This window comes from Dendrobates tinctorius, unplaced genomic scaffold (genome assembly GCF_039654945.1).
Source record: "Dendrobates tinctorius isolate UK_male_01 unplaced genomic scaffold, ASM3965494v1 ptg000097l, whole genome shotgun sequence".
NCBI lineage: Eukaryota > Metazoa > Chordata > Amphibia > Anura > Dendrobatidae > Dendrobates > Dendrobates tinctorius.
Window position 1 is genome coordinate 30,281,491 of NW_027361765.1, and position 23,152 is coordinate 30,304,642.

Sequence of the window (23,152 nt, forward strand, 5' to 3'; positions counted from 1 at the left end):
AGGTGTGTATACTGCTGTGTGTATTATGTGTACAGGGCAGGTGTGTATACTGCTGTGTGTATTATGTGTACAGGGCAGGTGTGTATACTGCTGTGTGTATTGTATGTGTACAGGATAGGTGTGTATACTGCTGTGTGTATTGTGTACAGGATAGGTGTGTATACTGCTGTGTGTATTGTATGTGTACAGGATAGGTGTGTATACTGCTGTGTGTATTGTATGTGTACAGGATAGGTGTGTATACTGCTGTGTGTATTGTATGTGTACAGGATAGGTGTGTATACTGCTGTGTGTATTGTATGTGTACAGGATAGGTGTGTATACTGCTGTGTGTATTATGTGTACAGGATAGGTGTGTATACTGCTGTGTGTTTTATGTGTACAGGACAGGTGTGTATACTGCTGTGTGTTTTATGTGTACAGGACAGGTGTGTATACTGCTGTGTGTTTTATGTGTACAGGACAGGTGTGTATACTGCTGTGTGTTTTATGTGTACAGGACAGGTGTGTGTATACTGCTGTGTGTACAGGATAGGTGTGTGTACAGGACAGGTGTGTATACTGCTGTGTGTATTATATGTGTACAGGATAGGTGTGTATACTGCTGTGTGTATTATATGTGTACAGGACAGGTGTGTATACTGCTGTGTGTATTATATGTGTACAGGGCAGGTGTGTATACTGCTGTGTGTATTGTGTACAGGATAGGTGTGTATACTGCTGTGTGTATTATGTGTACAGGATAGGTGTGTATACTGCTGTGTGTTTTATGTGTACAGGACAGGTGTGTATACTGCTGTGTGTTTTATGTGTACAGGACAGGTGTGTATACTGCTGTGTGTTTTATGTGTACAGGACAGGTGTGTATACTGCTGTGTGTTTTATGTGTACAGGGCAGGTGTGTGTATACTGCTGTGTGTTTTATGTGTACAGGGCAGGTGTGTGTATACTGCTGTGTGTATTATATGTGTACAGGTCAGGTGTGTGTATACTGCTGTGTGTACAGGATAGGTGTGTGTACAGGACAGGTGTGTATACTGCTGTGTGTATTATATGTGTACAGGATAGGTGTGTATACTGCTGTGTGTATTATATGTGTACAGGGCAGGTGTGTATACTGCTGTGTGTATTATATGTGTACAGGACAGGTGTGTATACTGCTGTGTATTATATATGTGTACAGGGCAGGTGTGTATACTGCTGTTATATATGTGTGTACAGGGCAGGTGTGTATACTGCTGTGTGTATTCTATGTGTACAGGGCAGGTGTGTATACTGCTGTGTGTATTATATGTGTACATGGCAGGTGTGTATACTGCTGTGTGTATTATATGTGTACATGGCAGGTGTGTATACTGCTGTGTGTATTATATATGTACAGGGCAGGTGTGTATACTGCTGTGTGTATTATATATGTACAGGGCAGGTGTGTATACTGCTGTGTGTATTATATGTGTACAGGGCAGGTGTGTATACTGCTGTGTGTATTATATGTGTACAGGGCAGGTGTGTATACTGCTGTGTGTATTATATGTGTACAGGGCAGGTGTGTATACTGCTGTGTGTATTATATGTGTACAGGGCAGGTGTGTATACTGCTGTGTGTATTATATGTGTACAGGGCAGGTGTGTGCATACTGCTGTGTGTATTATATGTGTACAGGACAGGTGTGTATATTACTGTGTATTATATGTGTACAGGATAGGTGTGTATTGTGTACAGGACAGGTGTGTATATTACTGCTGTGTTATATATGTGTGTACAGGACACGTGTGTGTGTGTGTGTGTGTATACACTGCTGTGTATACATGTGTACAGGACAGGTGTGTACAGGACAGGTGTGTGTATACTGCTGTATTATACGTGTGGGTACAGCGCAGGTGTGTATTATACATGTGTGTATACTGCTGTGTATTATATGTGTGTGCACATGGCATGTGTGTATTGTGTGTGCACAGGGCTGATGTGTATACTGCTGTATTATACGTGTGTGTATACTGCTGTGTGTATTATGTGTACAGGACAGGTGTGTATACTGCTGTGTGTATTATATGTGTACAGGGCAGGTGTGTATACTGCTGTGTGTATTATATGTGTACAGGGCAGGTGTGTATACTGCTGTGTGTATTATGTGTACAGGGCAGGTGTGTATACTGCTGTGTGTATTATATATGTACAGGATAGGTGTGTATACTGCTGTGTGTATTATATATGTACAGGATAGGTGTGTATACTGCTGTGTGTATTGTATGTGTAGAGGATAGGTGTGTATACTGCTGTGTGTATTATGTGTACAGGATAGGTGTGTATACTGCTGTGTGTATTATGTGTACAGGATAGGTGTGTATACTGCTGTGTGTATTATGTGTACAGGATAGGTGTGTATACTGCTGTGTGTATTGTATGTGTACAGGATAGGTGTGTATACTGCTGTGTGTATTATGTGTACAGGATAGGTGTGTATACTGCTGTGTGTATTATGTGTACAGGATAGGTGTGTATACTGCTGTGTGTTTTATGTGTACAGGACAGGTGTGTATACTGCTGTGTATTATATATGTGTACAGGGCAGGTGTGTATACTGCTGTTATATGTGTGTGTACAGGGCAGGTGTGTATACTGCTGTGTGTATTATATATGTACAGGTCAGGTGTGTGTATACTGCTGTGTGTACAGGATAGGTGTGTGTACAGGACAGGTGTGTATACTGCTGTGTGTATTTGTGTACAGGGCAGCTGTGTATACTGCTGTGTATTATATGTGTACAGGGCAGGTGTGTATACTGCTGTGTGTATTATATATGTACAGGGCAGGTGTGTATACTGATGTGTGTATTATATGTGTACAGGATAGGTGTGTATACTGCTGTGTGTATTATATGTGTACAGGGCAGGTGTGTATACTGCTGTGTGTATTATATGTGTACAGGGCAGGTGTGTATACTGCTGTGTGTATTATATATGTGTACAGGGCAGGTGTGTATACTGCTGTTATATATGTGTGTACAGGGCAGGTGTGTATACTGCTGTGTGTATTATATATGTACAGGACAGGTGTGTGTATACTGCTGTGTGTACAGGATAGGTGTGTGTACAGGACAGGTGTGTATACAGCTGTGTATTATATGTGTACAAGGCAGGTGTGTATACTGCTGTGTGTATTATATATGTACAGGGCAGGTGTGTATACTGCTGTTATATATGTGTGTACAGGGCAGGTGTGTATACTGCTGTGTGTATTATATGTGTACAGGGCAGGTGTGTATACTGCTGTTATATATGTGTGTACAGGGCAGGTGTGTATACTGCTGTGTGTATTATATGTGTACAGGGCAGGTGTGTATACTGCTGTGTGTATTATATGTGTACAGGGCAGGTGTGTATACTGCTGTGTGTATTATATGTGTACATGGCAGGTGTGTATACTGCTGTGTGTATTATATATGTGTACAGGGCAGGTGTGTATACTGCTGTGTGTATTATATGTGTACAGGGCAGGTGTGTATACTGCTGTGTGTATTATATGTGTACAGGATAGGTGTGTATACTGCTGTGTGTATTATATGTGTACAGGGCAGGTGTGTATACTGCTGTGTGTATTATATGTGTACAGGACAGGTGTGTATACTGCTGTGTATTATATATGTGTACAGGACAGGTGTGTATACTGCTGTGTATTATATATGTGTACAGGGCAGGTGTGTATACTGCTGTTATGTATGTGTGTACATGGCAGGTGTGTATACTGCTGTGTGTATTATATGTGTACAGGGCAGGTGTGTATACTGCTGTGTGTATTATATGTGTACAGGGCAGGTGTGTATACTGCTGTGTGTATTATATGTGTACAGGGCAGGTGTGTATACTGCTGTGTGTATTATATGTGTACAGGGCAGGTGTGTATACTGCTGTGTGTATTATATGTGTACAGGGCAGGTGTGTATACTGCTGTGTGTATTATATGTGTACAGGGCAGGTGTGTATACTGCTGTGTGTATTATATGTGTACAGGGCAGGTGTGTATACTGCTGTGTGTATTATATGTGTACAGGGCAGGTGTGTATACTGCTGTGTGTATTATATGTGTACAGGGCAGGTGTGTATACTGCTGTGTGTATTATATGTGTACAGGGCAGGTGTGTACAGGGCAGGTGTGTATACTGCTGTGTGTATTATATGTGTACAGGGCAGGTGTGTGCATACTGCTGTGTGTATTATATGTGTACAGGGCAGGTGTGTGCATACTGCTGTGTGTATTATATGTGTACAGGATAGGTGTGTATTGTGTACAGGACAGGTGTGTATATTACTGCTGTGTTATATATGTGTGTACAGGACACGTGTGTGTGTGTGTGTGTATACACTGCTGTGTATTATGTGTACAGGACAGGTGTGTACAGGACAGGTGTGTGTATACTGCTGTATTATACGTGTGGGTACAGCGCAGGTGTGTATTATACATGTGTGTATACTGCTGTGTATTATATGTGTGTGCACATGGCATGTGTGTATTGTGTGTGCACAGGGCTGATGTGTATACTGCTGTATTATACGTGTGTGTACAGCGCAGGTGTGTATACTGCTGTGTATTATGTGTACAGGACAGGTGTGTATACTGTTGTGTGTATTATATGTGTACAGGGCAGGTGTGGATACTGTAGTGTGTGATTATTTTTATATATATATATATATATATATATATTGTACAGGACAGGTATACTGCTGTATTATACATGTGGGTACAGCGCAGGTGTGTATTATATGTGTGTGCACAGGGCAGGTGTGTATACTCCTGTGTGTGTATTATGTATGTGCACAGGGCGTGTGTGTATTGTGTATGGACAGGGCTGGTGTGTATTCTACTGTGTGTGTATTATATGTGTGTACAGGGCTGATGTGTATACTGCTGTATTATACGTGTGTGTATGTGATATGTATACTACTGTGTGTGTGTATTATATATGTGTGTACAGGGCTGGTGTGTATACTGCTGTGTGTATTATGTGTACAGGATAGGTGTGTATACCGCTGTGTATTATGTGTACAGGACAGGTGTGTATACTGTTGTATTATACGTGTGGGTACAGCGCAGGTGTGTATTATGCAGGTGTGTATACTGCTGTGTATTATATGTGTGTGCACAGGGCAGGTGTGTATACTCCTGTGTGTATATTATGTGTGTGTGTATTGTGTGTGCGCACAGGGCTGATATGTATACTACTGTGTGTATTATATAGGTGTGTACAGGGCTGGTGTATACTACTGTGTATTATATGTGTGTACAGGGCTGATGTGTATACTGCTGTATTATACGTGTGTGTACAGCGCAGGTGTGCATACTACTGTGTGTGTATTGTGTGTGCACAGGGCAGGTGTGTATACTGCTGTTATGTGTACAGGACAGGTGTATATTACTGTGTATTATATGTGTACAGGACAGGTGTGTATACTGCTGTGTGTATTATATGTGTACAGGACAGGTGTGTGTATACTGTTGTGTGTAATATATTGTGTACAAGACAGGTGTGTATTATATATGTGTACAGGGCAGGTGTGGATACTGTTGTGTGTGAATATATATATAATATATAATAGCTGTCTACAAATATCTAAAGGGCTGTCACATTGTAGAAGGATCAACTTTATTCTCATTTGCACAAGGAAAGACTAGAAGCAATGGGATGAAACTGAATGGGAGGAGACACAGATTAGATATTAGAAAAAACTTTTTGACAGAGTGATCAATGAGTGGAACAGGCTGCCACGAGAAGTGGTGAGTTCTCCTTCAATGGAAGTCTTCAAACAGAGGCTGGACAGACATCTGACTGGGATGATTTAGCGAATCCTGCTTTGAGCAGGGGGTTGGACCAGATGGCCCAGGAGGTCCCTTCCAATTCTATGATTATATATATATATATATATATATATATATATATATATATATATATATATATATATATATATATATATATATATATATATTTTGTATGTACAGGCAGGGCTGTGGAGTCGGTAAGCCAAACCTGCGACTCCGACTCCTCAATTTCCCTTACACCGACTCCGACTCCCACACATATTGCTCATATTTAAGTGAAAAATTTATTGTAGTACAATGTGAACCTCAGACATTTAATCATTTTTATGATCCAATAATCAAGATATTTAGATGGAACAGAATATATATTGGTGTACTACCCAGCTTTCATTCTTTTTGGTACAGATATGATATGGATATATAGATAGAGCAGATTTCTAATCTGCTTTTGCTATTGAAAACATTATCTATGCGCTCAAAAACCTTTCAGGTGATGCAGTTTTTTAAAAAGATGATCAGCTTTTGCAGCTGAAAAACGTATCCTCAAAAAACGCAGGAAAAACGCTGTGTGTGAATGTAGCCTTAGATCAGGAATATAACAGCCATTTATAGGACATTTCATAACTTTCCCAAACTCCTATGAAAAAATATTCAGCACATCCTGCATTGAATTACTGTACCCAATTTATTATATATTTTAGGAGTCGGTCCATTTTATACCGACTCCAACTCCGACTCCACCAAAATGAGCACTGACTCCGACTCCACGACTCCGACTCCACAGCCCTGTGTACAGGACAGGTATACTGCTGTATTATACGTGTGGGTACAGCACAGGTGTGTATTATACATAGTGTATTATGTGTGTGCACAGGGCAGGTGTGTATACTACTGAGTGTATTATATATGTGATGTGTATACTGCTGTATTGTACGTGGTGTATACTACTGTGTATGTATTATACATGTGTGTACAAGCATGATGTGTATACTGCTGTGTGTATTATATGTACAGGATAGGTGTGTGTACTGCTGTTATATATGTGTACAGGACAGGTGTGTATGTTACTGTGTATTATATGTGTACAGGACAGGTGTGTGTACTGTTGTGTGTAATATAATTGTGGACAGGTGTGTATTATATATGTGTACAGGGCAGGTGTGAATACTGTTGTGTGTGAAAATATATATATTCTAATATGTATGTACAGGACAGGTGTGTATACTGCTGTATTATACGTGTGGGTACAGCGCAGGTGTGTATACTGCTGTGTATTATATTTGTGTGCACAGGGCAGGTGTGTATACTGCTGTGTGTATTATGTGTGTGCACAGGGTGTGTGTGTATTGTGTGTGCACAGGGCTGATATGTATACTACTGTGTGTATTATATATGTGTGTACAGGGCTGGTGTGTATACTACTGTGTGTATTATATATGTGTGCACAGGGCTGATGTGTATACTGCTGTATTATACGTGTGTGTACAGCGCAGGTGTGCATACTACTGTGTGTATTGTGTGCACAGGGCAGGTGTGTATACTGCTGTTATATATATATATGTGTACAGGACAGGAGTGTATATTACTGTGTGTATTTTATATATGTACAGGACAGGTGTGTATACTGCTGTGTGTACAGGATAGGTGTGTGTACAGGACAGGTGTGTATACTGCTGTGTGTATTATGTGTGTACAGGACAGGTGTGTATACTGCTGTGTGTATTATATGTGTACAGGATAGGTGTTTATACTGCTGTGTGTATTATGTGTACAGGGCAGGTGTGTATCCTACTGTGTGTATTATATATGTGTACAGGGCTGATATGTTTACTACTGTGTGTATTATATGTGTGTACAGGGCTGGTGTGTATACTACTGTGTGTATTATATATGTGTGCACAGGGCTGATGTGTATACTGCTGTATTATACGTGTGTGTGTACAGCGCAGGTGTGCATACTACTGTGTGTGTGCGCGCACAGGGCAGGTGTGTATACTACTGTGTGTGCACAGGGCAGGTGTGTGTATTGTGTGTAATATACATTGTGTGTATAATAAGGTATGTACAGTATATTATACTGGTGTTTGTGTATAGGGCCCGGTGTGTCTGTACGAGGGGCTTCAGCTAAGTCTTTGGCTTTACCCACAAAGAAACGAGATAGGAAGATGAAACTTTACATTTATTCCACATACTCTCCACTGATGTCAACACACTTCTTACATCGGTATTCCAAGTTCTGTAAGCCTTGCAAAAAGGATTTCAGGTGTGCCTCAAACCAGGCATCCATAACAGCCATGGTGTGAAATTTGGTACCCTTGAGGTGTATTCTTCAGATTTGTGAACAGATGATAGTAGGAGAGAGCTAGATCTGGTGAATAAGGTGGGTCGTCAACCAGCTGGAAGCCCAGCTGCGCCAGTTTTGGCTTGGTCCCTTGTGCAGTGTGAGCGGAGGCGTTGTCTTGCAGGAACAAGATTCCTTTGTACAGCTTGCTGCGCCTTATTGACCATTTGAAGGCAGCTCTCAAGGCCAAAAGTTCAGTGTAATACCTTGCATTGTTAGTGGAACTCTTTTGAAGGTAGTCCACAAGCAGCATGCCCTCCTTATCTCAGAACACAGACGCCATCACCTTAGCGGCTGATTTTTGCACCCTTAACGACATTGGATGAGGAGAACCACTGAGCCTCCACTCTTTTGACTGCTCCGTGGTTTCAGGGTTATAAGAGTACAAATAAATCCAGGTCTCGTCCATAGTGACCAGTAGATCCAGTAAGTTCTTGTCAGTCTGGAAATGCTGACAAACGGACCAGGAAGTTTTCACTTGCATGCTTTTCTGATCTGTTGTCAAACCTTTAGGGACCCACTTTGCAGATAGCTTCTTCATGTCCAAATGTTCGTGGATAATTACACAAATGCGTTCACGGGAAATCCCCATGATGTCTGCTATTGCTTTAGCTGAAATTCGTCGATTCTCCAGTATGAGGTTGTGTGCAGCATCGACGATCTCCGGAACAACAACCGCTCTCGGTCGTCCAGGACGTTCCTCATCGTTGGTTTTGAAGTGACGTGTTATAAATTTGGCAAACCCAGTTCTTAACTTTAGAGTATGAAGGGCCTTGATCCCCCCCCCCCCAATGCAGAAACAAGAATTTTTGTCACTCCTCTGCTCTCATTTGCTGTGAATATTGTATTGGACTCTGCCATTTTGTTTTCCAGCATGTGTAGAAAACAGTTGCCATAAGCTAAAAACAGAATTTTGAAAACCCATATTAGGCCGCTTTCACACTTCAGGCTTTCGGTATCCGGCATGGTGCGGCGAAAAACCGGACTACCGGATCCGGCGCCTGTTACGACCAGATCCGGCTTTTTCCCTATGCTGTTTCATTGCTGCCGCATTGCGCCGGATGGCAATACGGCGCGTCCGTTTTTTTCCGGATCCGGAGAAAATAGCCGGTCCGGCGTCTGGGAAAAAATGTTGCATGCAACGTCTTTTCCCAACGCCGGACCGGTTTTTTGCACTGCGCATGCCCGGAAACCTTCTCTGCCAGGAATATATCCGGCAGAAAGAAGGATCCGGTGTCTGCGTATGCGGCCGGATCCGGCAGTCCGGTTTTTTTGCCGCCCCATGCCGGATACCGAAAGCCTGAAGTGTGAAAGCGGCCTTAGACATGTAAAGCTTTCATGTGATGTAACATTTGTTAGCATAGAAACAAAAAAGATCACAAAGCCAAAGACTTATCAGCAGCCCCTCGTATGTGTGTATATATACATACAGTTCTAATGCGGCAGTGTGCAGCATGCCACCTCTCTAAACTCACAAGTCTTATTACACCCCATGCAGGTGAACACTAAGCCATTGCCAATAAGCGATCACCAGGTTAGAGGGTCCATAGTGACACCACAGCGAGATATATACCAGGCAGGCATTAGGGATACTTTGTAGAGCTCTTTCAGTTGTCAGTGTGTCCGGTACATGTGGTGACAGTTTTCACCGGAGACACTTGCACACGTAGACCCATTCAAGTGAATGAGTGTCTGCACGTGTCAATGTGTTTCCACAGACCTTGTGTCTGTGTGCAAAATACACTGACGTGTCCGGTTTTTAACAGCAGCACGGGCCGCAAAACGTCCCACACATATGCAGATGGATGACATCCGTGTCATCAGTGTGACACGTACCAGAGCCTGGGAAGCGGTGGTGCAGTTGGCGCTGTTCCCTGGGTGCTGAAGACTGTACTGCTTCTTCCCTGGCGCCTCGTTTTTCCACTAATGGAAATATCAGGACGTATGAAACAGGCCTTGTATGTATTGGTCAGGGCATTTGCATGTGTGGGAAAACAGAGTAGGTTAATAGGCAGTAGCAGCTGCAATTTATTGGGGCACCTCAAGGTCATCACTGTCTTGTGACATTCTCTTTAATGAATATAAATGTTGTTGCTAAAATGAATAGTGTCTGCTGTTGTGATTAAGGGGGTTTCCGAGCATACTCCCTCACCTGACCATGTAATGGAGCATGAAAATACTAGGAATCAGTCCCAACACCCATTAAGTGTTGTGCACAGGTCATATTTTGATTTATCGGGGCTCATACATTACACACTGACCATCGGACTGTTGCCTTTGCGACTGATCTATTCAGCATTGCACCAGCGTCTCTACTTATTCAATGTGGCCGGACAGTATGTCTAGGCAAATCTTCAGCTTTGTCCTCTATCACCTGTGGTCCCTCACCATGACTTGCCTTATCTAGCAGCCCCATTACCAAAATTTGTGGCAGTCTCCTCTTTATTCCATCTGACTCGGTGCACCTTTTGATGGCAAAATGGAGCAACCCTCAGCCTTAATATTGCACTGGGTGGGTCTTGTAAACGGATCTGGGCACCAAATCTTAACTCCATATAGGAAGGTAGTGCGCTATTTAAAAGTTATTCTGGATTCAATGCTTTATTAAATAAGAAACCCTACATTTTTCCAAATATACACTCCTTAAAGGGGTTATCCTCTACTTGGAATACTTCTGCTCAATCCTCGAGGAGGGGTGAGTAAAGCAAGCAGTGATTGGCCACAGGGGGATCGTTGCGCCCCAGGAAAGCGAGTGTCCACACTGGAGGGGAGTATAGGTGTTATTATTTTAGTAGGGGGGAACATGGGATTGAGAAGGGTTGTCTGATACTGGCCAACCCCGTTAAATTGAAATTAGTATATCTGTATGGACCAGTCATGCAGTTCTTTTTTTGCCACCGCACTGTATGGAACTGTGGCATTAAGCTCTTTTAAAAGCAGTGGCACAACCTTTTACACTCTACTTTGAAATTGCAGTACCTAGAAGGAAAAGTCTTGGGATTGTGGCAGTGACAGAATGGATAGCCATGTCAATGACATGCAAATATAGAAGCAGACTTTTCAAAACCTTTCTATTCTGTGTCAAGTATAAGCGCCACAATCCAAAGTACATACAAAAGTTTTGAGAAGTCAATGGAAAAGTCTGAAACGTTACACTGTGGTAAAAACAATGTTCTATAGTGCTGGTGTATAACACTCTTAGAGCTAATTATTTAGTGAATCACAATGAGAACCATTGTGAGACTGTGATGACCGTTACAAAGGCAAAAACGGCGATGCTTTTACCAAGTGAATTGTCAAAGCATTGAATCTTGTTCCCTCACCTTCCAACTACAGACCAGGGCTGTGTAGTTAAGTGAAGCCTCCGACTCAAACTCCTTAATTTCCCTGACTCCGTCCCCACAGCACTGGTCACTACTGAGCATGTACATAAAGTGCAGCACAGATTCATCTCCACTACGACTCCACAGCACTGGTCATTACAGAGCATGTACAGTGCAGCACAGATTCATCTCAACTACGACTCCACAGCACTGGTCACTACTGAGCATGTGCAGCACAGATTCATCTCCACTATGACCCCACAGCACTGGTCACTACTGAGCATGTACATAAAGTGCAGCACAGATTCATCTCCACTACGACCCCACAGCACTGGTCACTACTGAGCATGTACATAAAGTGCAGCACAGATTCATCTCAGATAAAAGCTGAGATCAGGAACAGAATAGACATTTGTAGGACATTTCATAGCTTTCCCAAACTCTTATGAAGACATTTACAGCACATCCTGCATTGTACTACTGTACCCTATTTATTATATATTTTAGGAGTCGGTCCATTTTATTCCGACTCAAGACTCCATCAAAATGGATTCCAACTTCACAGCCCTGCTTCAGCCCTAGGCTGATAGCACATACCCAGTCTACTATAAACTATAGTGTATAGACTGGGTAGGGCAGAAACTGGCATGATGCAATCTGTCTTTGATATGTATTTTATTACAGGGTGTTACTGCAGTAGAGTGCTACATGTCTACAATCTTATTTATAATATGGAAAATTGGCACTCAAAGTTGGAATTTTAAGAATATTTTTATTCGAGGTTGTACAATCCATATTTAATGACCGGTTTCAGTCTCAATCGCAGACCTTCATCAGGATGGTTTGTGTGAAGAAAGAAAGGCTTCAGTTCCAATACAGTGCAGGTGTGCGATAGCCACAGACTCCTGTTTGTCATTGTTGGATACAGTACACCTGCGCTGTATTAGAAGGTCTGCAATTGAGACTGAAACGTCTAAATAAATCTGGATTGTACTACCTTGAATAAAAATATTTCTGACATTTTTAACTTTGACTGCCAAGTTTCGTTTCTGTATTGGGATAGGATCATACTTGAGCACCGCCATTTCCAGAAGTGCTGTGACTTCCATGTTTTTGCATTCTTATTCATGTCTTACCTGATTTTTGTCTAATAGGAGATGTTGGAGGTTTGGAAGGGTTAATCAGGCCCAGCTCATATTTGGGAGGCCCTGAAAAGAAGAAGCGCAAATCAACTGTGCAGGTAAATATCACACAGCGAGACATATTTTATATCTCTATCATTAAGACTAAAATACTCCCCCATGTTAAAAAAAACCCAAAACTGTTGGAAATCATGCTTTCTCAACCTTACACTGTTAAAAGGGATCTGTAACCAAACTTAACAATACTTAAACTGCATAATTTAACCCCTTTCGGACATCGGACGTAATGATCCGTCCATGTGACCTGGGTCAATTTGACCATGGACGGTTATTACGTCATCGCAATCGGCCGCGTTCACGGGGGGTGCTGACACCCAGCACTAGGTGCCAGGAGCGTTCACGGACTGCTCCTGGCACTTTAACCCCCAAAAAACTGCAATTAAACAAGATCGCAGCATTCTGGAAAACAGCGCAGGGCTGACATCCCCTCTGGCTTTGGATCGGAGACCCCGCGGCGTGACACGGTCCCAATCATTGCCATGGCGAGCGGATGTCATCATGACGACATCCGGGTCACCAGAGTTAGGAAACTTGTTGATCATGCGCAGTGCATGATTAGCAAGTCTCCCTGTCATTGCAGCGCTGACAGCTTCTATGGCATGCAGAAGCTGCTTCATCTGCATGCTATAGAAGCGATCAGCCTGCAAATAATGATTGTCCCATAGTGGGACAAAGTTTTAAAAAAAGGAAAAATAAGGAAAAAGTAATTTATTTTTTTTTCAATAATTGTAAAAATATTTAAGAAAAAAATCAAAAGTATTAAAACAAAATCAATGTTTTCGATCACTAAATAAATATTTTTTTTAAATTCGTTTATTAAACCATAAACAAGACAAACATACACACTTGTATATGATAAGCATTGCATAAAGTACATACACTTTCCACAGAATTAGATATAAAACAAAATGCATATGTCGGTTTACATATGGAATAAAATGTAGTGTCAGGTTAACCATGCAAGCTTTTGTATTGTTGTTCAAGCAATAGTCTTTTTAACTTTCTAAACCAAGCTATAACTCCCAGTTCGCAGCCTAATTCCATATAATCAGCTAATTATTATGCAATGTCTGCCTCCTACAAGGTAAGATGAGAGGAATTCCACCTCTCCCAGATCTTTTCGAATTTGCCCGGGCACCCTCTATTTCGATACAGCGTACGCTCATATGGAATAACCGCAATCTCCAAATCCTGAGGGAGGGACATGAGTTCCCCATCCAACGCAGTGCCAGAATAAAGTTTCCCGTAAAAAGATCCCAATATAATGACCCCAAGATTCATCATCCCACACCCCAAACAGGCAAACCAGCAGCTAAAGGGGAACAGGAGCTTGTGCCAGGGAAGTTGTTAATGACGTCACCTCCTTCCAATATTGTGTAATAGCGAATTGCCAAATCGTGTATAAAGTCTGCATCCAATGAGTGACATCTCAAACATTCCGATGATTGGAATCGGCCCATCTTGAATAGTCGGGTCGGGGTCAGATATTCTGTTATTGATAGACGGAGACACCCCGATCGGAGATTCCAGAATTTCTCCCCATTCTTCTCCCTGTGCATCGTGAGCCTCTCCCACTTCCCTTTAACCGAGTTTATGGTGGATTCTGCCCCTACCGATAGCATATATGTGTACAAAGTGGAGATGAGACCCTGGGGACCTTGCGATTTAAGGATGCCTATCAAGGGCAGAGACTATATAGCTTTAGTTTATCCCCATATTTTTCATGTGTGATTGAAAGGCCGACCTCAGTTGTAGATAACGGAAAAATTGGGATATTGGGACGTTACAATTGACCTGCAATTGTTCAAAAGACACCAAGGTTCCATGATCGTGCATATCGCCTACCGAGGAAACATTGTGTTGAGTCCAGAACTCGGCAGATGGGTGTTCAAGCAATGCTGGAAAATAACCATTATTCCACAGGGGCATTTCAGCCACTATGTCTCCAAATCCAATTACTCTCTTAATCTGCCTCCACACTGATCGTGCCAGGCGAAGCAGGGCCAGCAAACGGGGGACATTTATTTTTTCCGATTCTAGGAAGCCCAGTGGACGGCTAACTTGTGCGGCATGGAGCAAGTGGCTTTCAGAGTTAGGGAGGTGATCATCAGGCATCCACTTGCATATGGCTTTGGCCTGTCCAGCCAGATAATATAGAAAAAAGTCTGGTAGCGCTGTCCCACCCTCCTTTTTTTGCTCTTTGCAGGGTGGACAACCTGAGTTTGGGCCTAGTTTTTCCCCATATAAAAGACGTAATTAGAGTTCAAATTTGCAAAGAAGGATCGGGGTACTACCACAGCACTGTGCCGAAGAGAGTAGCTGAGCTTAGGGAGCAGTATAATTTTGATTAAATTAATACGTCCGGCTACAGAAAGCGGGAGTTGACTCCAGATTAGAAATTTAGCTTTAACCATTTCCAACAATGGGTATATGTTGAGCTGCAAATCCAACAAACTGCTTTGAGATATGTGAACACCTAAATATTTGAAACTGGGTACAATAGGTAATGAGGAGAGGGCCTCCAGTCGTGGCATCAGGGCAGACTTTTCCCAATTTTTATATAAGCCGGAATGTTTACTGAATTCATTGATAGTGGCTATTACCCGTGCCAATGTGTCCTCCGCGCTACTCATAAAAATCACCATGTCATCAGCGTATAAGCCTATGGTGTCTACTCTTCCCGCTATTTCTATACCTTCAATATTAGGGGAAGATCTCTTACGAATAGCCAATGCCTCGATCGCCAGGGCGAAAAGGGCTGGAGAAAGGGGACAACCCTGACTGGTTCCCCTATGCAGTGAAAAGGACTCGGATATAGAACTATTTACAATGACACAATCCTTAGGTTTCATATATAATGTACTAACCCATTTTAGAAACCTGTCCCCAAACCCATATTTCTGTAAATATGCACATAGGAAGGGCCACTCAAGGGAGTCGAAAGCCTTGGCCGCATCCAGCGATGCCAATGCCCATTTATTATCTGGTACCAGGGAGCTATATTGGACCACCGACTGGACTCGTCTAGTAATAGAAGTGCTTATACCAGGCATGAAGCCAGTTTGATCAGGATGTATAAGTTCTAATATAATCAAATTCAACCTGGTAGCCAAAATTTGCGTAAAAATCTTATAGTCCACATTCACTAATGATATGGGGCGATAAGATCCACAGTCTAATGGGTCCTTCCCCTCTTTAAGTACTATTATGTTAGCCTCATAGAATGACTCTGGCATAGACTCTTCCTCCCAAATCCCCTGGAACACCATCAACAACAGTGGCACTAATATCTCCCGGTATTTCCTGTATAATTCAATGGGAAACTCATCGGGTCCAGGGGCCTTCCCAGACGCCATGCCCGTCATGGCATTCTCTACCTCCTCCAAAGTAAACTTAGCATCCATAAAGGTCCTCTGGGAAGGGCTTAGTGTGGGAAATGTGATATCCGATAGGTATTCCAAACATCCCTGACTATCAACATCACTTCTAGAGTTGTACAGTGATCTATAATAGTTATGGAATAGTTATTTCTTCAGTTGAAGATACCAGAGTACCATCTAAGCTACGGATCTGTAATATTGTGTTAGTAGTGTTGTGTTGACGTACCAAATAGGCTAAGAATTTACTTGCCTGGTTCCCCAGCTCGAAATAAGATTGATGGGCAAACAATATACGTTTTGGACCTGGTGTCTGTGTTGCGTATATAATCTTTGAGCAGCCAGCCACTCCACCCTATTGCCACTAGTCTGATCAGATATATAGGCAGCCTCCGAGTCTCTCAATCGCCGCTCCACCTCATCATCCTCCCTCGATGTCACCCGCTTTATGTAAGAAATCGTAGAGGATAAGCTGCCCCTCAAGTATGCCTTAAGGGCATCCCAAAATAAGTTAATAATCCAAGGTTCAGGGTGGGATGAAATGAAGCAATGTAATTGATCGATCGCTCTATCGGGTGATTCTATCAACTTCAGCCAAAAGGGGTTTAATTTTCATGCTGTCTTGTTGCTGAGTGGTCCGTATTTAGGTTTATGAACGGCAGGGCTATGATCTGAAATCCCCCTACTGCCATGTTCTATACACTCTACCCACATTATTAGACCACTGGATCCAAATATGTAATCTATACGCGACAAGGAGCGCTTGGTGTATGAATGGCAAGTATATTCCCTTTTCTCGGGATGTCGCGTTCTCCATAGATCCAGCCATCCACTACCCTCCAAGAATTGCGACAGTTGGGATGTAACCTATGGGATGACATCTGCATCTGGATAGTTCAGGGCGAAACCCATCGCCTTCTGGAGAATAGACATATTAGATGGAGGGGGGGTTGTAAATACATAGAATAACATATTGTCTGGAATTAATAAGTGCATGCACAAAGACAAAACGTCACTCAGGATCCCTTCGGGCCTCCCTGGCTTCCCATCTAGCATCCTTATGTATCAATAGCGAGACCCCCCCCCCCCCCCCCTTGAATAACTGGTATGAAAGGAGTGGATATACCATTGTGCCCACAGTTTCTGCACACACCGCGCATTATCCCTGGTCAGGTGCGTTTCCAACAAGGCCACAATGTGTGGATGGCATTGCCTGATCTGCGAGAATACCTTGATTTTCTTTCGGGGGGGTCTTAATGCCCCTCACATTCCAGGTCATACATATTATTTCAGACACCATTTTTGTCTCTGAGCATGGTGTATGCTAGTGCCCGAGCAAAGACTGGAAACATCACATAAAAGACAAGGTTGCCACTGGCTGTGACTACTACCAGGGCTGTGGAGTCGGTAAGCCAAACCTGCGACTCCGACTCCTCAAGTTCCCTTCCACCGACTCCAACATATATTGCTTATATCTAAGTGAAAAATTTATTGTAGTACAATGTGAACATCAGACATTTAATCACTTTTATGATACAATAATCAAGACATAGAACATAATATATATTTATTGGAATACAACTTTAGAACACAAACTGTAATAAATTGTAAGTATGTAATACACTATGTAATATCGATTACATATAGTGTGTGTATGTATGTGTGTGTGTGTGTATATATATATATATATATATATATATATATATATATATATATATATATATATATATATATATATATATATATACATACACTCACTCACTCACTGGCCACTTTATTAGGTACACCATGCTAGTAAGGGGTTGGACCCCCTTTTGCCTTCAGAACTGCCTCAATTCTTCGTGGCAGAGATTCAACAAGGTGCTGGAAGCATTCCTCAGAGATTTTGGACCATATTGACATGATGGCATCACACAGTTGGCGCAGATTTGTCGGCTGCACATCCCTGATGCGAATCTCCCGTTCCACCACATCCCAAAGATGCTCTATTGGATTGAGATCTGGTGACTGAGGAGGCCATTTGAGTACAGTGAACTCATTGTCATGTTCAAGAAACCAATCTGAGATGATTCGAGCTTTATGACATGGCGCATTATCCTGCTGAAAGTAGCCATCAGATGTTGGGTACATTGTGGTCATAAAGGGATGGACATGGTCAGCAACAATACTCAGGTAGGCTGTGGCGTTGCAACGATGCTCAATTGGTACCAAGGGGCCCAAAGAGTGCCCAGAAAAAATTCCCCGCACCATGACACCACCACCACCAGCCTGAACCGTTGATACAAGGCAGGATGGATCCATGCTTTCATGTTTACGCCAAATTCTGACCCTACCATCCGAATGTCGCAGCAGAAATCGAGACTCATCAGACCAGGCAACGTTTTTCCAATCTTCTACTGGCCAATTTCGATGAGCTTGTGCAAATTGTAGCCTCAGTTTCCTGTTCTTAGCTGAGAGGAGTGGTACCCAGTGTGGTCTTCTGCTGCTGTAGCCCATCTGCCTCAAAGTTCGACGCACTGTGCGTTCAGAGATGCTCTTCTGCCTACCTTGGTTGTAACGGGTGGCAATTTGAGTCACTGTTGCCTTTCTATCAGCTCGAACCAGTCTGCCCATTCTCCTCTGGCATCAACAAGGCATTTCCGGCCACAGAACTGCCGCTCACTGGATTTTTTTTCTTTTTCGGACCATTCTCTGTAAACCCTAGAGATGGTTGTGCGTGAAAATCCCAGTAGATCAGCAGTTTCTGAAATACTCAGACCAGCCCTTCTGGCACCAACAATCATGCCACGTTCAAAGGCACTCAAATCACCTTTCTTCCCCATACTGATGCTCGGTTTGAACTGCAGGAGATTGTCTTGACCATGTCTACATGCCTAAATGCACTGAGTTGCCGCCATGTGATTGGCTGATTAGAAATTAAGTCTTAACACACAGTTGGACAGGTGTACCTAATAAAGTGGCCAGTGAGTGTGTGTATGTATGTGTATATATATATATATATATATATATATATATATATATATATATATATATATATATATATATATATATAACAAAAACATACTAAATAATATTTGTGCAGTCTATGAATTTGTTCTAAGAAATAGAATTGCCTCCATCAGATCCTCCTTCATAGATGACCTAAAATCTGACCTAATAATTTTAAGGCCAGAGAACAACCTCTCTACACTAACTTGGGTTGGAGGCAAAGCCGTAACCACATGGGCAACATCTCTTACAATTTCCGGGTATAAGCCTCATGCACAGTCAGTTTTGATGAACGGTTGAATTTTTCTTTTTCTTTGAGAGCAAGTGAAACATTTTGCTGAAATATGGTCAATCTGCTTGCTATAGGAGACGGAATGAAATCTTTCCTTGCAGCAATGCTTTGCCCGCTCCATGTCATCCAAATACTTGTCAAAGCCAAACTCCTCATCTGATGAGGATGAAGATATGGCAGCAGTATCACTGTCAGGACCCAAGTCCTCTTGCACCTGGCAGTCCTCCTGTAGGCCCACTCATCCTAACTGCTACCTCAGTCAGAGCTTCTTTTCCTTTAGTAAGCTGTTGATCAACAAGCAATATACGATGACTTGGGTCCACATAAACAGCTTCCAGAAAAATTTTATTTTCCAATAGCTGTGTCTCTCTCCGTTTCATTGAAGCAGAAATGCCATCTGCGATTAAATCTCCTCTTTGGGACAGGCAAAATAGCAAGTTCTTCCACTCCATTATGAAAATGCAAGGAGTTAAATCCTCAGCTTGTAATTTTTTAGTCACGGAAAATAGGTGATTAAGCAATTCCTTCAATTCAGCCACCTGTGTCCATTGACCTTCATTTAGGGTTACCTGAGGGTTCGCCATATCTATAAGAAACGGTTTTAGCCAGGATCAAAACTAGGGGGGGCAGAACCTCATACTGTTCCGCAGAATCTCATACTGCACACCTCAGCTGCTGCAGAACCTTATACTGCACACCCCTACACTTGAGAATAAAGCCTGCACCTTAAAATGTGGTGAATGCAGCCTATTCCAACTATCAATTGATGTTGATGTTACTGAAGATGAGCAATGCCTGTCCTGGGCATCCTTTTGGGCAGCTATGAGGTGTACCTGACTGGTGCTAAAAAAAAAAAAGTGTTAGTCTGTGTGCTACCTGGCTTTCATTCTTTTTGGTACAGATAAGATATGGATAAATGGATAGAGCAGATTTCTAATCTGCTTTTGCTATTGAAAACATTATCTATGAGCTCAAAAACCTTTCAGATGATGCGGTTTTTTAAAAAGCTGATCTGCTTTTGCAGCTGAAAAACGTATCCTCAAATGCAGCAAAAACGCTGTGTGAATGTAGCCTTAGATCAGGAATAGAACAGCCATTTATAGGACACTTCATAACTTTCCCAAATTCCTATGAAAAAATTTTCAGCACATTCTGCATTGAACTACTGTACCCAATTTATTATATATTTTCGGAGTCGGACCATTTTATTCCGACTCCACCAAAATGATCTCCGACTCCACGACTTCGATGCCGACTCCACAGCCCTGACTATTACCTTAAAAAAAAACTATTCAAACGAAGACTATTAAAAGGAAAAAAACAAAACATTAGTCTAGCAATATAGGAGCAAAGTCCCACGCCCCTATTGGAAAAAAAAAAAATAAGGGGATACCATCACTGAACTCGGTGTCCGGTATTGTTGTTGAACTGGACACCGGCCGAGGAAGTCCCAACTGGGCCTCTAATTGAAGGATTCAAATTGGCAGCAAGTACACTAGGATTCCTTTGCAGGGGTTCCCCCAGGGGACCGCAGCCACTCAGTCACCTCCGCTGGATCCGTAAAAAACATAGATGAGCCCCCGTGAACAAGCCGGGCCGGGTAGATCATGGAATACACGATGTTCTTCTCTCTGAGCCGCCTCTTAATTTCGATGAATTGTGCCCGATGCTTCTGAAGTTCCATAGAAAAATTTGGGAAAATGGAAATCACAGCATTATCAAATTTGATGGGGCTTTTTTGCCATGCGAAACGCAGAATGGTGTCTGTCTTTACAGTTGAGGAGACGTGTCAAGAAGGGTCTAGGTGGGGCTCCCAGAGGAAGGGGTTTTGTAGGAACCCAATGTGCTCTTTTGATGGCGAATATTGGAAAAAATTCATCCCCCAGAGAGGCCTTAAGCCAGCCTTTCAGAAATTGCTCAGGATACTGACCCTCTGAACGCTCCGGAAGTCCAATGACACGGATGTTATTTTGGCGCATCCTGTTCTCCAGATCGTCCGCTTTTTGCTTCCAGGCATTCATAGAGCCTGCCACCTTTGTCAACTTGGCCTCCATAGGTGCGATGGTGTCTTCTACCTGGGATACTCTCGTCTCCATTTCTGTAATGCGTCCCGCATAACTTGCATGTCCTGTCGGAGTCGCCCCACCTCAGTGTACACGTCTTCTATCTTCTCCGTCAGCTTGCATTAGCTGTTCAGATGCCTGTTTGAGGGTCAGTTCTTCATGCTCATTCTCCTCTTCGCCCCCAGGGGGACAGCTTTTTCGTTGAGCTTGTGAAGGATTATTTTTAGGAACCCGTACACTTTGAGGGGTCGGGTCTGGCATATTCTCAATTTTTCTGCTGCTGCTGATCCATTATTCCTTGAGTCGCATAATCAGTGACGGTGCAGGCTCTGGGGACTTTCCCCCAATTATATGCACAGCAGGGCTTGTAAAAAGAGATATATCTCAGAAGCAGCTCCTATGTAGGGGGGGATCACATGGATCAGAAAGGGCAGTGTCTGGTGCTGCAGCAGCAAGGTTTGTCACAGCCAGGGGGGGGGGATAGAGACCACAGCCCCCGCAGAGACAGCAGCAGTGGGGGGTACAGAAGTGGCGCCAGCAGCACAGTGAATATATTAATGAAAGGGAGGAACGCAGGTCCCAATTTTTCAGGTCACTCACTGTGGGTCCCTTGTGTCCTCAGGATGTGAGTCACCGTCCGGTAGCACTGTGGCATTGGAAGCTGGACGCTGCAGCTCTTACTGATGGAGCGCGCGTCTTAAGATGGCCGCCGCCTCGTGCAGGCCCTGCCGCCTGCTCCGGTTCCCCTGGCTTTCAGGTCACCAGAGCTACTTCACGTCTCCAAGCGGGGTCCCCGGCATCCAGATGTCACAAATGCTGACAGGTATGTTGCAATTATGAGGCGACAGACGCAGGATGGAAGCAGGATTATCAGGAGCTCTCTGTGTGCGTCCTTCTCCCTCGGCTACATAGCCACGCCCCACTAAATATTTGAATGAAAAAAAATCTAAACACTAAAAGTACACATATTTGGTATCGCCGCATCTGCAACAACCCAGTCTATAAAAGGGTCTCACTGGTTAACCCCTTTAGTGAACACCATTAACCCCTTCACTCCCAAGGGTGGTTTGCACGTTCATGACCGGGCCAATTTTTACAATTCTGACCACTGTACCTTTGAGGTCATAACTCTGGAACGCTTCCATGGATCCCGGTGATTCTGACATTGTTTTCTCGTGACATATTGTACTTCATGTTAGTGGTAAAATTTCATTCAAATAACTTGCGTTTATTTGTGAGAAAAACGGAAATTTGGCGAAAATTTTGAAAATTTCACAATTTTCCAACTTTTAATTTTTATGCCCTTAAATCACAGAGATACGGCACACAAAAAACTTGATAACTAACATTTCCCACATGTTTACTTTACATCAGCACAATTTTGGAACCAAAATTTTTTTTTTGTTAGGAAGTTATAAGGGTTAAAAGTTGACCAGCGATTTCTCATTTTTACAACACCATTTTATTTTTAGGACCACATCACATTTGAAGCCACTTTGAGGGTTCTATATGATAGAAAATACCCAAAAGTGACACCATTCTAAAAACTGCACCCCTTAAGGTGCTCAAAACCACATTCAAGAAGTTTATTAACCCTTTAGGTGCGTCACAGGAATTTTTTTGAATATTTAAAAAAAAATGAACATCTAACTTTTTTTCATAAAAAAAATACTTCAGGTTCAATTTTTTTTATTTTACCAAGGGTAACAGGAGAAATTGAACTGCAAAAGTTATTGTGCAATTTGTCCTGA

At 42.6% G+C, this 23,152-nt stretch overlaps 1 protein-coding gene across 2 annotated transcripts in view; it reads left to right on the forward strand.

The window, feature by feature from the left end:
* The window catches only part of PYGO1 (pygopus family PHD finger 1), a 65,306-nt gene that overhangs the window by 1,401 nt on the left and 40,753 nt on the right, over window positions 1-23,152 (forward strand). For both annotated transcript variants that reach the window (XM_073587014.1, XM_073587015.1), the window contains exon 2: window positions 12,634-12,719. In XM_073587014.1, coding sequence (XP_073443115.1) covers window positions 12,634-12,719 — 86 coding nt within the window. The remainder of the gene's footprint in view (window positions 1-12,633; window positions 12,720-23,152) is intronic.